This window comes from Mizuhopecten yessoensis, unplaced genomic scaffold (assembly GCF_002113885.1).
Source record: "Mizuhopecten yessoensis strain PY_sf001 unplaced genomic scaffold, ASM211388v2 scaffold10909, whole genome shotgun sequence".
NCBI classification, from domain to species: Eukaryota; Metazoa; Mollusca; class Bivalvia; order Pectinida; family Pectinidae; genus Mizuhopecten; species Mizuhopecten yessoensis.
The window spans coordinates 71,075-88,461 of NW_018408782.1; the positions used below are offsets into that span (position 1 = coordinate 71,075).

General features: G+C 37.7%; 1 protein-coding gene and 1 long non-coding RNA gene across 5 annotated transcripts in view; one reads left to right on the top strand and one right to left on the bottom strand.

The window, feature by feature from the left end:
* Nucleotides 1-17,142, bottom strand: part of LOC110463441 (beta-arrestin-1-like) — an 87,662-nt gene extending 70,520 nt beyond the window's left edge. For 2 of the 4 annotated variants that reach the window (XM_021518051.1, XM_021518050.1), the window contains exon 1: nucleotides 8,460-8,770. In XM_021518051.1, coding sequence (XP_021373726.1) covers nucleotides 8,460-8,542 — 83 coding nt within the window. In that variant the 5' untranslated portion in view covers nucleotides 8,543-8,770. Of the gene's footprint in view, nucleotides 1-2,205; nucleotides 2,321-8,459; nucleotides 8,771-16,401 lie in introns of those variants that run through there. The other 2 variants (XM_021518055.1, XM_021518052.1) reach the window with 2 other exon arrangements.
* On the top strand, nucleotides 8,929-14,357 carry LOC110463443. The gene is made up of 4 exons (XR_002464393.1): nucleotides 8,929-9,154; nucleotides 9,464-9,590; nucleotides 13,403-13,453; nucleotides 13,867-14,357. It is a non-coding gene; the product is annotated as an uncharacterized LOC110463443 (long non-coding RNA).
* Nucleotides 17,143-17,387: the final 245 nt, after the last annotated feature.

Sequence of the window (17,387 nt, forward strand, 5' to 3'; positions counted from 1 at the left end):
GTCTGATCTATCAACTATGATAAATTTGTACATGTTTTTTACATAGAATTGTTCAACAATATCTATTCTAGTGATTCAAAAAAAATGTTTGTATACACAGCAGGACACAATGAGTGATGAGTCTTGCGCAGTGATATTTTGGGATTTTTGGTATTTTCCCCTATACATTCAGGGTAATGACATTCAAATGAAATGATTGTTCTTAAATGCAGGTCATGAGGTACTTTCCAGCTCACTGTATGTTCAGTTTGAATAGACCTACAATATGAAATAGGCACCAGACCCAGTGCGCAAAGTTTTAAAATATTTTCATTTCATTTTTCCTTTGGTAGTAACATATAGTAGAATTAATTGTGGTCTGAGGCCATATCCAAACTAAAGGGGAGGTTACTCTATACACAAAACTCTGCAGTGGAACTCTCTAGTTTTACCTGTAGTGGGACAGGGATCCCTAAGTAAGAACACACTACTGGGTATAATATGTATTATTCCTGTGCAATTCATTATAGTTGCTGTAGAAATAATAATTTTAATAAACCATTCTTTAGACATGGTGAAGATCTGCTTGGAGTATTCCGTCTTTGCGTATTGCAGAGTTATCTTCTAATGTTAGCAGCTATTGATTGTTACCCAATTGGTTTGTGAGAGTAACGTCATCAATATTTGAGAAAACGACGTAACTTTCTCCCACAAACCAATGACGTAACAATCAATACCTGCTCACAACAGAAGATAAGTCTGCAATACGCAAAGACGGAATAGTTAATATATTGTGTTTCTCTGTTTTGTACCTTTTTGCATGAAGGAAAAGCAATTACACAACAGTAAACTTTGAAGACTTAATTATTCAGGTAAATATAGAGTCTTTGCAATCTAACTAACTATCCTATTAAATTTCAGATAAATTGGAAAACTTAGAAATGTTCATGATCAGATACTTGGAGATACAATTAAAAACCTACCTGAAAAATGCAAACACATATATAAGAAAAAAAAATTGTTAATGCTGAAAGCCCTGTACCAGAGGATCAGAGATATGGATTTTTGTATAAAAAATGTACAAGACTTAATCAATTTATCAATCAGTTCATGCAACTAAATCCAACCAAACCCTTTAATAAGGGAAAAACTCAATATTGATTTTGTATAAATCACAGTAAAGTTTTAAATATCGGTGAACCATCAGGAAATGATTTTCATCCTGGGAATTGATTTACTTTTTACCATGGTCGGTTTGTAGTAACAGCTAGCGCTCAATGCCAGTTGATGCCTTCAGTGTATATAAACTTTGTCATAAACTCTCAATGTAAATAAACACACATTCTACATTTCATTTGATAGACTTGATTGTTATAGACTTTGATTAAAAATGAATTTATAAACACAAATGTATTTTTTTTTATGAGGGAGTTAGAAATGTTTAACTTTTGCGACTGCCTGAGCTATCTCTCAAGCACACTTTATCTTTTTCACATATAATAGACAATCACTTGACATGGATGAGAATCCTTTTCATTAAAAAGCTGCACCAAAAAGAACAATATCTTTCCATTTCAATACTCTGACTATGCATGTGTCCAAAACCAACTGATTCTGGCCGTGGCTTGGGTCATTCCCGAGTGTGCCAGCACAGCTGGAATATAAGCGTTACTCAAAGCTCTAAACCTCATGCTCAGGAATCAAGGATGGTCCTATGCAAGACAACATTGAACAACAGTTTTACTAAGATTGCAATACCTCAAGTTTGAGATTTTTTTCAAAGAAAGAAGTCATAATAGCGAATTTTTTTTTTCTGTGTTAATATATTGGAGATTAATATATAGAAAGTAAATAAATTTCCACAAACTCAGTATCTCAAATGTATACTGGTCGTAGATATATGAGCACTACAAATCGCAATCTATATTTGTTAACTATTACTCAATTTAGGGAATATGCAAGCATGCCGAGATGCAGATAACACATCTTCTGAAATGACAATTTAATGAGAACTGCCAATGTAGAAACTTTTTGCTAATATACAATTTTCCAATGCGTAATGATGCACATGACTCTAATTAATTACAATGATCAATATGACAGTGCCTAGCAAGTGTTGTCAAATGTCAGGTTGCCCTTGGGCAGTCACTGAAAACATTTCCAATGAACTTTATTAAATAGGACCAACGACCCCTTGTAACCATAGTAACAAAGCCTCATACTTACTCAATAAACATCTTGTTATCCACAAATCATTCCATGAAAAGTAAATCCCAAACGGATTTAAACTCGGAGAGAAGAGCAGATCTTTCTGTTAGCTATAACGAAGAGGTTGCGTACACAGGGCTGCCCACATGAAACATTGTTATTTTGGTGTTCAGATGTGTTCATACAATCTTCTGATTCATTTCCTCAAATGTAATCAATAACAAACTCTGTTTATATGAGGAAGTAGTTTTTTCGTGGAGCTGTTCCTGTCCTGGTAGTTATGGGATCATCCCAATCTCATACATGTATACCTATATGTATGTAATGATTGCAGCCATCATCAGTGTATCAGCATGTTTCATACCATTTTCCAGATGATTAGGTTTTCACTTACAGTCTGTAAATTATTTCTACCTAATCGAATTATGAATAGTATTTTCCTTCAATATTGTCCTAAAGTTATCACCGGTTTTCAGTTAATGACTTTGATTGAAAAACAACAATATTTTCCTTTTTTCCCCTCAGACTGTTAACTAACTTAAGGACGTATTACTATCTTGTGTAAACTGTTGTAATTAACTTAAGGAGGTATGCTACCTTGCTGTAAAATGAATCTCTTTTCCAAAAAGAGTTCCTGGTTACTCTAAAGTATGACTTACACCAGATCCATTTTAAAAGGCACACAAGAATGAATACATTGATATATCCTTAGTATTCTTGATGACTTTTGATTTGTTTGTGTTTTACGTCCTATTAATAGCTAAGGGCATTTAAGGACGTGTTTTACGTCCTATTAATAGCTAAAGTCATTTAAGGACATGTTTTACATCCTATTAATAGCTAAGGTCATTTAAGGACGTGTTTTACGTCCTATTAATAGCTAAGGTCATTTAAGGACGTGCCTGGTTTTGGTGGTGGAGGAAAGCCAGAGTTCCCAGAGAAAAACCACCGACCCAGTACCTGACGCCTGCCCCACGTAGGTCTATATTAATGATGCTTATTAAAGAAAATAACTTTGAAGGGAGATACCTAACACATTTATTTCAGGTTTCATGTGTAAGGTGCTACATATACAGATATACCTTAAACTCTAAAACAAATCACAGGTATCATAGAAAAACTAATGAGCAGAGATCAGTGTGACATATACTATAGGGCCGGTTGGGGAGTAACTCTCATTGACCTCCAAACTGGACAACTGCCTGGCCACATATACATTATATAAATATTGTATAGCAGCATTCCATGGTCTCATCACAGTAAACCCATTAGCTAATGAGTCCCAATGGTCTCTGCAATCAACACATACATCTATGAGTATAAATTACACAGATTTGACACAAATGGCTGTTGTTTGCGTGTTATTGGACATGTGCTAGGCTGTGCTAATTACTTTGTTCTACCATGCCAATGTGAAATGCCTGGAGACTGGTAACACATGATTCAGGTCTCAGCATGCCTGTATTGATGCAAAATCATGATGAAGCTACAAGTTGAGAATTTCATCAACAACTTGAAGTGATGTAATGTCAAACACATAAGGGGCTGCAACCTTTATTAGAAAGTGACATGGGAAGCGACATGTACAGGGAACAGTGTAAGGAACCTTGGTATATCTGGCGAGAGTAAATTCTGTACTAGCCCTGGCTATATTACTGTACAAGTATTGATCTCAACTCCATTGTTCCAAGCTTCAGTAGATCAGTGACTAAATTAATTTGATGATTTCTGTCGGAAAAGCCAAGGAAGCGGACATAAACCAAACATATATATAAACACGTTTCGTTTGATATGACATTTAATATGGAGAAAAACCTGACAGCTATATCTGCTTATATAAATAATAGGCCCAGTGGCCCTGTGTCGCTCACTTTGTCATCTCATAACTCATAGGAACAGAATAGTGCATGTTACATACGTACCTGGTGAGTCTCACAATAAATAATAGGCCCAGTGGCCCTGTGTCGCTCACTTTGTCATCTCATAACTCATAGGAACAGAATAGTGCATGTTACATACGTACCTGGTGAATCTCACAAAAGAGATACAGCCAGTTTTATTACATACATGGTGAATCTCACAAAAGAGATACAGCCAGTTTTATTACAACTTACAAACAAGAAATCTCCGAGGGGTCATGGCGCCCACCATTGCACCATCTTCATTAGTTCTATGTCAGTTTGATCTTTTCTCTTATTAGTTTGATCAGTTTGCCTGTCCACCATCTTGATCAGTCTTTTGATCAACCCCAAAAGTTAACATGCACAACTCAGGACCAAGAGAAACCTTCAAATCAAATTTGAGAAAAATTCCTCCAGTAAACTCTGAGAAATAGCGATAACAAAATAAAACTATAACAAGATGGCCGCCTGTTGGCATCTTGGTACCCACGTCAGTCAAGTTTAATATGCATAATTAAGCACCAAGAGGAACCCTTGTGTGAAATTTGAGAAAGATCCCTCCAGTAATTTTTGAGTGATAGGGTTTAATAAATTTGACATACCCTTCTGGAACAGCTGGTCTTATTTTCCTTGTACTTTTTTAAGGGTCTCGAAGCAATCCTTTCATTATTTATTTTGTTGCCTTTGTTTTTTCGATTTTGAGTTTGAATCATAGTTTTCTTGACACTTCGTTATTCTCTTGTTTTTCTCTAGAGCTTATTTAGCACTTTTGAAATATATAGTATTCATATGTGCATTGGAACTCCTGCTATCTGGGATGTCCGATTAACACTGTGTGGATTGTATATTTATGGTATTTATTTGGATATTTTTAACACATTTCGACACCTGTTACAAGATTTTAATGATGTCAATAATTTGATGAACATTTTTAATGCTTTGTCACTGGCAGCTTACTGACAAAATATCACGAACTCATTTATCCTGGAACTTAAGAAGATTTTTAAAGCTTTTTCGCATTAAATAAGGATTAATGGAAGGTGTTAATATAGCAAACGCGTGAATAGAACACAGGATGATTAATATGCTATTGTTTCATTGGGAGGTGGAAACAAACATAGATACACACCTAGTACTAAAAGTGGAAATATTGCAAATTTCTTTCATTTTACACCCGATCTCAACTCCTAGGGATTCAGGTTCCCAAGTTATACAAGCATCCCCCGACAATTTGACAAATATTTCTACCCAGGGGCCTTGTATCACTGAAACCATTCATAACTTAGTCCTAATTTTATTTTAGCATTTTATCCCTTTATACATGTTGTACTACATTACGACTGCAGTACTTACACAAATGGTGTCTCCTTGGTCCAGGGCTCCTTTAGGCCACATTAAGGAGCCCTGCACCATTGCATTGCGGTATTTTGTACAGGACTTCTATTTGGGATATAACTGTAGCTCATTTGGGTCAGAACACTTTCATTCACTCTGTAGCTCAGGCGCTCAGAGTGATGGTACAGTAATACCGAGTCAGGGGTTCAAGTCTTGGTTTAATCCACACTATAACATTCAGAACACTTTCGTTCACTCGGTAGTTCAGGCGCTCAGAGTGATAGTACAATAATACCGAGTCAGGGGTTCAAGTCTTGGTTTAATCCACACTATAACATTCAGAACACTGATGTTGAATATATTGTTTAAAACGTCTTCATTATATTTCATAAAAAATCAACATGGTATGGTTTTCTATTCAGAAATGATTTATTCATTTCCAATGCATAGTAATGGTTTTGGTAGTGGTATGGGGATCATGGACCTCATTCAACAGTTGAACCGGAAAGAGGACGAAGAGGCTGCTGAAGTCAAGTTCACCATGGCAGATTTTGTCAATATCGACTGAGATGTTATTAACATAAAAGAGCTGTCAAATATTAAGATTGTGAAGGATCGTCGGAGTCGGCGGAGGAGGAGGAGGAGGAATGAATATCAATTGATAGAGGAGGGTAATTGCCCTATTTATTATAAATTGATAGAGGAGGGTTATTACCCTATTTATTATAAATTGATAGAGGAGGGTTATTGCCCTAATTATTATAAATTGATAGAGGAGGGTTAATGCCCTAATTATTATAAATTGATAGAGGAGGGTTATTGCCCTATTTATTATAAATTGATAGAGGAGGGGTATTGCCCTACTTATTATAAATTGATGGAGGAGGGTTATTGCCCTAATTATTATAGATTGATAGAGGAGGGTTAATGCCCTAATTATATAAATTGATAGAGGAGGGTTATTGCCCTACTTATTATAAATTGATAGAGAAGGGTTATTGCCCTACTTATTATAAATTGATAGAGGAGGGTTATTGCCCTACTTATTATAAATTGATAGAGGAGGGTTATTGCCCTACTTATTATAAATTGATGGAGGAGGGTTATTGCCCTAATTATTATAAATTGATGGAGGAGGGTAATTGTCCTAATTATTATCAATTGATTGAGGAAGGTTATAATGCCCTACTTATTATAAATTGATTGAGGAAGGTTTTACATGTAATGCCCTACTTATTATAAACTGATTGAGGAAGGTTATTACCCGAATTATTATAAATTGATTGAGGAAGGTTATTACCCTAATTATTATAAATTGATTAAGGAAGGTTATTGCCCTAATTATTATAAATTGATTGAGGAGGGTTATAATGCCCTAATTATTATAAATTGATTGAGGAAGGTTATAATGCCCCACTTATTATAAATTGATTGAGGAAGGTTATAATGCCCTAATTATTATAAACTGATTGAGGAAGGTTATAATGCCCTAATCATTATACATTGATTGAGGAAGGTTATAATGCCCTAATTAATATAAATTGATAGAGGAATGTTATAATGCCCTACTTATTATAAACTGATTGAGGAAGGTTATAATGCCCTAATTATTATAAATTGATAGAGGAAGGTTATAATGCCCTACTTATTATAAACTGATTGAGGAAGGTTATAATGCCCTACTAATGCAAAGGCAACTGCAACATGGCATCATCCTATACTTTGGTGTGCATCAACAAACAGTTTTTGGTTAGTTATATATCTCAGCCATACAGGAAAGTTAGAAGACCTTCCCAGGAGTGGACGTCCATGGGTAACATGGTAGCATCATGACAAGGGTAAACAGCAACTGAAACAGACGCCACCATGATTGGCAACCATTGACACCCACTGTGTCTTAAAGCAGTAAGAAATTGGTTGCAAGAGATTGCTTTGAGGCAACGACAATCTTATATATAAGGACCCAAACAGCAATCGTGTCATGCACATGCTCCGAAAGTTGATCGCTAGGCTGATTGCTGATAAACAGGTTGATGGGGGTCTATGGTAAAGAGATCACAAGCAATGACACACGCTATTGACTGACATGGGAATTAAAGATGGGTCAGTCTTTAGAGACAACATATATCATAACATAGCTTTTGTTAACACGACACAGCTTTCAGGAATTCTGCAGGAGGGATAACATAGACTGTTAAACACAGTTAAAATTAATTTCTTACATAATTTTTGAAAATGTGTTTCTTTTCTGGTATAATGGCTGTTTGACAGGGGGAAGATGAAGATGATAAACATACATGTATTACCGATCCATCAGACTACCTGTATCATTAGAGTGCACCTCTAACGATATGTCTTATTACGATTTTACAACTGACTACTGACTGGGCTCACCATTGCCAAGAGAGTAGCTTTTTCAGCTGTTTAGGTAGGCCACAACATCTGGCTGTTTGCACTCTTTGCTTGACAATGGCGACAAATGATTCCTTGAGCTTGCAAAAAAATATCATAATGTTTGTGTACAAAACTATCTTAGTGTAACTGATAATGAAGAAACTTGTGTAACAGTTCAACAAACTTTGAAACATACCATGAACTTGTAAATCTTGAGTACACTGCGAAAAATATCAGTTCAGAAAACTTTGAATACGAATCAAGAACCATCAACTGATTCGTTACACCTTGAAAACACCCTGAACTATCTACACTTGGTTCATTAAATCTTGAATACGTACCCTGAACTATCTACACTTGGTTCATTCAATCTTGAATACGTACCCTGAACTATCTACACTTGGTTCATTCGCTCTTGAATACGTACCCTGTACTATCTACACATGGTTCATTAAATCTTGAATACGTACCCTGAACTATCTACACTTGGTTCATTAAATCTTGAATACGTACCCTGTACTATCTACACTTGGTTCATTCAATCTTGAATATGTACCCTGTACTATCTACACTTGGTTCATTCAATCTTGAATACGTACCCTGAACTTTCTACACTTGGTTCATTCAATCTTGAATACGTACCCTGTACCACCGACTACTGCTGGCTCCGGTCTGACAGAGAGCTGAATGCCATTATCAGCGGTTTGGTCGTCTGGGTTTGTCATATTTCTTGTATATCACAATGTTTCACAACCCTATGAGTCCCACACAATTTCCTTGAATATTTTCAAGTCTGTTTCCAAGTCTGGATACTAAGTATATTCTCTGTGTGTCCTTGTCAATTTATGAGCAAATCAGTCGAGTTGCTCGGAATTGGTAACTATATTCTATGGAGGATATCTGTTGCTGAACCCAACTTGAGTATTTGTGACGAAAACTATTCGTAATATAAATGGCTTTGAATTTAGTAGTTCTGACAGCTAAAAAGCCTTATGTGTTTCTGACTAATATCTGAAGTCCTGATTTCACGGTGTAGGACAACCTGGGTTTGTTTGCGTGCGGCAGTACCAGGCTAAGATCACGTGGGGCACCAGGTGATCGAGATCCCTGCCCATCCTTTCTTGTTAATTAATATGGTGCCAAAGCCAGATACATGTAAATCAATTTGAAATTACAATTAATTCCCATGCTAAAACAAGATAACCTGCTCATCTCGGAGATGAATTTATTTATATATGGACATAGTGGCAAGCTTCTGAGACATGTGCTCCGAGTTTGATAACTATGTGGGACTGCAGACCATTCCATCTGACCAACTAGCAGCTTACACCTCTAAGGTAAACTATACAAGTCATTGATTTACTAAGTTTTAGTTTGACTCCTTCTTTCGAACAAAATATTAAAATAAAATAATAAAATAAATACATGTTTTCTTAACCTTCTTGCAATCCTTATTTTAAAAGAAAGTGTGAAACACTGGAAACAACGTAATTATATATACATCGCTCTTGATGTTTTTAACCTTTATGATAGGTTAATTATGTTTTAACTGTAAATAACAACAGCAGGGGACCCAAGTTATCAGCTTTTCGATGAAGATTTCTTATATAGTTCTTGTAACACTGTAATTATTTTGTTTAAATCAGGGTGGTGTCAAAGGCGGAGGGATCCTTTTTTGAAAGGGGGTGGAAATGACAGAAGGAAAAAGAGAACTTAGAAAGGAGAGATGGGGTGAGAAGGTGATGGAAGAGAGAATGGAGGATGACACAAAAGGTAGGGAAATCCATGTAGGCAGAGAGAGGGGCTGGGGAGGCTGTAGAGACAGGGAAAACGGGGTAAGGGAGCTGGGGGTTAAGGAGACAGTATAGAGGGATTGAAGTGACTGGTTATAAAAGGAGTAGGAAAACCAGGTAGGGGAGCTCGAGTCATAGGATAAAGAAGACAGCATAGAGAGGTTTGGGAAACAGTGAATAGAAGGGAGAGGATACCAGGGAGCCAGGGGATAAAAGAGACAGCATAGATGGGTAGGGGCGAAAGGGAATAAAGGGGGTAGGGGAGCTGGGGGTGAATTAGACAAATATAGAAGGGGGTCGGGGCAACAGAGGGTGGGGGAAAAGGGACAGAGGATATGAGGATGTTCAGATAGCTAGGGAGAGTCTGGATTAACAGGGGTGGGAGTAACAAGGGGTGTGGGGGGGGGGGTAACAAGGGGTGATAAGGGTAGGAAAAACAGTAGGGGGGATGGGTGAAAGGAGGAGAGTTATTTGAGAGAGATGGGGAGTTGTAGGTGGGGGGCACAGGATAGAGGTATTCAGAAGAGGCAAAAGGTGGTGATGGAGAAGCCAGCTGGAGATGAAGAATGAGGTTATACAGGGTGAGGGACAGAAGATAGAAGGCATGGGGACAGTGGTAATGTCAGGGTGAGGGACAGAAGATAGAAGGCATGGGGACAGTGGTAATGTCAGGGTGAGGGACAGAAGATAGAAGGCATGGGGACAGTGGTAATGTCAGGGTGAGGGACAGAAGATAGAAGGCATGGGGACAGTGGTAATGTCAGGGTGAGGGACAGAAGATAGAAGGCATGGGGACAGTGGTAATGTCAGGGTGAGGGACAGAAGATAGAAGGCATGGGGACAGTGGTAATGTCAGGGTGAGGGACAGAAGATAGAAGGCATGGGGACAGTGGTAATGTCAGGGTGAGGGACAGAAGATAGAAGGCATGGGGACAGTGGTAATGTCAGGGTGAGGGACAGAAGATAGAAGGCATGGGGACAGTGGTAATGTCAGGGTGAGGGACAGAAGATAGAAGGCATGGGGACAGTGGTAATGTCAGGGTGAGGGACAGAAGATAGAAGGCATGGGGACAGTGGTAATGTCAGGGTGAGGGACAGAAGATAGAAGGCATGGGGACAGTGGTAATGTCAGGGTGAGGGACAGAAGATAGAAGGCATGGGGACAGTGGTAATGTCAGGGTGAGGGACAGAAGATAGAAGGCATGGGGACAGTGGTAATGTCAGGGTGAGGGACAGAAGATAGAAGGCATGGGGACAGTGGTAATGTCAGGGTGAGGGACAGAAGATAGAAGGCATGGGGACAGTGGTAATGTCAGGGTGAGGGACAGAAGATAGAAGGCATGGGGACAGTGGTAATGTCAGGGTGAGGGACAGAAGATAGAAGGCATGGGGACAGTGGTAATGTCAGGGTGAGGGACAGAAGATAGAAGGCATGGGGACAGTGGTAATGTCAGGGTGAGGGACAGAAGATAGAAGGCATGGGGACAGTGGTAATGTCAGGGTGAGGGACAGAAGATAGAAAGCATGGGGACAGTGGTAATGTCAGGGTGAGGGACAGAAGACAGAAGGCATGGGGACAGTGGTAATGTCAGTGGGTGGAGGAAGAGACGGGATGAAAAGGGGTTGGGGAGATATTTAAGATAGGAGAGGAGAAAGAGAGGAGATAAAGACAGAAACAGAAATGAAATTATATCCTGGTTTTAAAAACTGAAAGCTTTGTTATGTTTTGTGTTTCTTTTGGGGTTGTTGGGGTGAGGTAGGTGTTGGGGTGAGGTAGGTGTTGGGGTGAGGTTGGGGTTGTTGGGGTGAGGTAGGTGTTGCGGTGAGGTTGGGATGGGGGTTTGTTTCATCCACCTGTGTTCTAGCTCACCTGTTATGAGAACATATACTACAGTAACCCTAGATGTGTATGGCCTTTTCCCATTGTTGCCCTAACAACTTAATACCCTGACCAGAATACATTTGTCCGACCTAACTAAATATCAGATACCTTTGGTCATGATATGTGCTAATGAAAAAAATATGATGAAAATAAATCTTAAAACAGAGGTTAACTATCCCAGCAGGAATGTGTAAGGTAGTATAAAGTCTTAAGGAGCAGAATAAGTTTATGCCATAATAGATATCAAAATTATGTCCATTAATGTTTTAAAGAAGAAGATTAAATTCCGGAATGACGCTCTTTCATACCCCACATTTCTTAAGGTAATAGGATTGTGTCACCATTTCTCAGTAGATTTTTTTCAAATTTTGTAGTTATATTGCTTTGAAGTAAAGATTTTTTCCTGCCACAAAAAAAAAATAGGTTGTGAGAATTTTAAGGATTTTAAATGGAAATTAATGCAAAAAGGAGTGAATTTGAGGGTAAAAAATGAAATATACAATTTCTTGCGAGATAATGACAATAAAAATGATACTGACATAGATTATTACTGCATTAATGTAAATCAATGTAATAAATGCTGATAAACGATTAAACATTGACATTTTATAATAAAACCATATACACATAGTATTTGCATGTAAGAGTTATCTTTCTTAAAAAACTTCACAGTAGTGAAATAGGTAGCCGGTTTCCTGAAGTACAAAAAAATGGACCGATGCGACTCATTGATAAAAAAAACACTGAATTAATTCCTGGATTGCTTTGAAATACTTTAATATTGAGAGAAAACACTGTTTTGTCAATAATAAACATACAATATTCATCAGTTTAATATTAAACATTAAAATATTCAGAAATTGTGATACTGTCTCCCTACATTGGATTTTCAACTAAGGATGTATTTCCAGAATATTTCCATTTATCAATACACTCCTATGACCTTGATAAGAAACACCAAAACAAGATAGATATGAAACATCAAAGCTCCAACAGAAATAAATTTTGCCACTTCATTTTAGTCAGAATGATTGATAATAAATTACAGAAAGTGAAAATATTATTTTTCAAACATATTACTTACCTATTTCACTTCTGATTTTCCCAAGTCCTAAGAGGTTGCATTACATTACCTACTCATAATGGTAATTTAGTTAAGGTTTTATGCTCCCTTACACATACTGGTACATGTTTTTTTGTCTTGGATTATCTCCTATATATTTCTAGTTAGCATCATATAATCATATGTACAGTACTGTGCATTCTTTTGTCCTATTTATCAGGAAATTAGAAGGAGATATATAAAAATTTATTATCGGAAAAAAACGTTAGTTTTTAAACTAGTACAGCTTTTAAGTTCAACAAATATTAAAGAATTGAATATGTTAAGCAAATATATATACGATGCTAACAGTTTGAGAAAATCATTAATGTAAAGTGTACTGATGTCCATTCTCCACTGCACTATGTGTCCTGCACATCATGTTGTTATTTTGTAATATTTGTATGTGTATGTTATATAGATGAGCTGTTAAGCTCAACGTAATAATGAATTTGAAAATCTTAATTTGTGTATCTTTCACTTATGTCATCAATTAAATCCAGCTAATTAGGCACTGAGCAGCCAGGCTCTGGAGATTTTTTTTATCTTATGACTTTGATATAGTTTCAATAAGAATTGTTGTACAAGTATACTTACTACCGGTAATTCATTTGTAAAGCCAATATGCCAAATAATTGCCCCAATTTCACCATCGAAGGTGGGCCTAAATTAGATTTTAAAAACACTGCTATGTTTGTATAGTCCACTCTATATTCTTAACACACAGAGTAAAATATATCTAATATGATAGAGCATGTGTAAATTCTATTTTTAATTTAGTTGTGTCTGAAACGAGTTTTCTGTGCAGATGAAGCATTTAGCAGCCACAGCTGGCCGCTGTAGGAGGTAATCAACCCAGGTGAGCTTAAAGGACATCAGCGTCCTCCTCTCCTGTTATTCCTGTAGCTCATAAAACATTTTATTAAGTTGTGAACTGGTGATGTACTTCTTAACTGAAATTTAAAAGTCAGTGACACAATAATTAACGCCTGAGGCTATTGTAGGCATCCTGCTTCCTGATTATGCCATTAAACTTAGGACAAACAAAAGATATTTCATGTTTCCAGCAACCCTTCCTACCCTAAGTTTTCGTGCCTACCTAAACTTTTTAAGGCAATTTCAAATGCGCAATGTTAGAAGTCAAGATCACTCTCCTATATAAACCATATAAAATTATTTGTTAAAATAACAATTGTTACCTACCTGCGACTGCGTACCCTTACTTTTTCGACATGTTACAGGAAACACATTTCTATTTTTGTCTGGCCTTAGGTAAAAGAACAAACTATATGCTGCTTCAACCAAAACAGAGGCATCAGTGAAAATATAAATAGAGAAATTATGCAAATAAAAATATGAAATGCTGGAAAGTGCAGAGGAGGGGGGAGGGGTGTAAAGAGGAAAATTTGAAAACACATGGATTCCAAACAGAAATTGACAGGATGAGGAAGGAGGGTTCCTGAAGCCATCAAAGCTCCACTGTACAGTACTAAATGGAGTCGATACAGCCTAACGGACTGCAGTAGAGACCTGGTACCAACATGTACAGGAAACGAAACCAATCTTCATGGCGGTACCAGCAGAGATTACAAACAATCTCAAATTAACTAATGCCACGACTTTGTGTCCATGATTGCATCAACTTGTTAAAATGTCCTGATTATTCTATTGATTAAACAACCACAGTGTTTACTGCACATGATTCCTAGTTAGTATACGTTACATTATTTGAATTTATCCTAATGCACAGTACGCTTTTTGTACCGTAAATATATTTTCCCCTATTACAAAACTGGATTAAGCCCTGATATTGATACTTTAGCCATTAATCAAGTAAATGGCATCAACGGATGACATACGATCTATTTCGTCATTAAGGTAAGCCTGCAGTTACTGTTGCTATATAAGCAAGGCACATTTTGAAATTATTGCTTACTGTTTGCATTTTTTTCTAGTGCCAACTGAACACATTTAAAAAGTGAAACAATCTCCTGTTTTTGTCACTGATTACACTGCTCTTTACCGTTAAATTTGGTGTATTTAATTAAGCTTCTGTCCAGAGTCAAGAAGCTTCATTTAACGTCGCATATACATGTAACATAATAACATTAGCACTGTAGTGCTATTCTTGCGACAAAACATATATGAAACTAAACAAGGATATATAAACAAGACAACATGCAAAATAAAAATTTAGAAATTTTAACAACTGTCAGCTACGTAACAGTTAATCATGTTGAACTCTTTAACTCTTTCACCCCTACGTAACTTTAGTAGACTCTACCATGCATTGATATGGATGAGTCCATTCATGGTCTACAGTGGTGAAAGGGTTAAGGATCTTGGATCAGGGGCACTCCATTTTTAACTTTTTGGTATTTACTGTAGCAGGAGAGAAGGAATGAACAGCCGGACCGGGACTTGAACCCAGGACCCTCCAGAGGGATGCTGTACCAACTAATTGAGCTACCTTGTCGCGACGATCACCCAGTCCAGCTGCTATATTACCAACGGATTGCAGTGCACTACAGTTTACACACAAACCTACATGATTTTTACTTAAAATAAGAAGAGCAAAATAGAGAGAATATTTTGTCAAACTTATTTTTTAAATTGTTAAAATACCAAAAGAGTTAATCAAATAACTTTCAAACATTTTAGTTTCCAGGTGCAGCTAGACTAGAATTTGAAGCAGAATATTCAAACTCAAGATAGACCCTCTAACCAACCGGACCACAGTCTCCAGCAGTCATGGGTATGTCAGGTGTCAGACATACATGGTCATCGACGATTGACCGTTGTCAAGTTACGCTACAGTTAATAAAGTAACAGGAGAAACAGGACGCAACAGCCAGACCGTGGTTCTAACCTGTGACCCTCCGAAATTTAGACGGATGCTCTACCGATTGAGCTACCTGGTCGCTGACCAATCGACCCAGTCCAGTTCCGCTACACTATGAAATATTGTATTAGATGGAACTTAGAATATATCAACTTAACTCATTTCAGAGTATCAACACACAAACTTGCCATCCATTATAAGCTTAAAACAATACAATATACACATGTTATATATTATTGAATGTCATCTTTAACTTTGCATTCTTCTCAACATTCTTCTCAAAACTATCGACTCAAATATTTACATTTCCACTGCAAGTCATCACACAAACACTTCCTGAGGAAATGGCACTCACAGAGCTATGAATACAACTGGATCAGTAAACAAGTCTCCTCTCACCTCAAATAACATGACACTATCGTATGTTAGCTGTTCTGTAATAGGACGAGGAATAGTGATAAAGATAGTGCCGTCGCTGGGGCTCGAACCTGCGACCCTTGGCTCTCCAGCCTGATGCTCTACCCTGAGCTAAAGGGAAATTCCCTACAGCTGATGCTTGTAAGGCAACCTAATTAATCCACATCTTTTACACTATTCCCCCCCTTTTTTCAAACACTAACCCAGGTTCAATTTGTTCAATAGATGTAACAAATTTGCATTCATACCCGTGCCCCAAATACATTGTGATCAATCCTGATATAATATTTCAGGAGTAGATACATTCCAAGATTTAAGATTAAAACATCTTGTAAAATATTAGATTATATAGCAGGTATATTGCATCAGCATTCTATGTTAGTACATATGTTATCAAAGCACATATTGTTTACGTAATCAATAACCATCACAAGTTAATAAGATAAGGTATACACTAGCAGACATTATCTCGGTGTGACCTGTCTGCTCGTGTTGACAGCACGTGTCGGCTCTCATCAACATAAAACATCCCAACCTCACACACATACCTCGTTCCTTGTTTCTGTCTGAACGACTCATCTTGACAGTCGCTCGGGGTTTCTTCGGAGCTGGCCATGGGGGATCAAAGTATTGCACGAGCTACGGTGTTCTCCCGTCGGGTGTGGTGTTTGATAGTGAGCGAATAGTCAACTGTCAATGTTAACCAACATTAAATGATCACTGGTCCGCCTTCATACATTCTCATGTGTTTTCATTTGCATAACGTGCACACCCCTAATGTAAACAAGAATATGTTTCCGTTAGGGTCAGCGAGGCTATGCGGTGCACGATCGGTCGTGAATCCGACTGTCGGAGAGAACGACCTGTTGTGAGTACCACAACAACATGGAAGAGCAGGAGAGAGATGTGATGGTATATTATGATGATGGCGGACGAAGCCTCGGTCTGCTCGGCAGCTCACTCTCACTGCGATGGCGTCCTTGTAGGTTGGTGCTGCCGAACGAATTCAGAGGTTCCCTAGCAGAGATTCTTTATACAGATTCCGGTTTACTCGAACCCTCTCTATCAGTGATCACAAAAATACACACACTATTATTTCAGTATCCATACCATGTCATTTGGCAGATAGATCACGTGACCTTTCCTAGGATTAATTTCCTATATGACGTCACGGTCGGAATTCCCTTTGGAGCACCTGTTGCGACATCAAACGAGGGACTTTCCCACAGTCAGGCAGTGCTAATAATATACATCGCGCATGGGGAGACGTGTTAGTGATGTAACACTCTAGTGGAAACAAATGGGACTGTGTAATTTGAATGATACACGCAGGCTGTTGCAGTGACTTATCTAGATCAAGCTGGGTCAGTGTTTACAACGTACCTTCTGTGTATACACACTAACGATTTCTTTCATTCGTGAATTTAGGTTGGTTTTAAAACGTCATTCAACTTCCAGTACATTTTCTTTATCGTGTCGGTATGCATTCGAAAAGAGACGGTTTCTGCTTTTGAGCATTACGCCTATAGGGAAA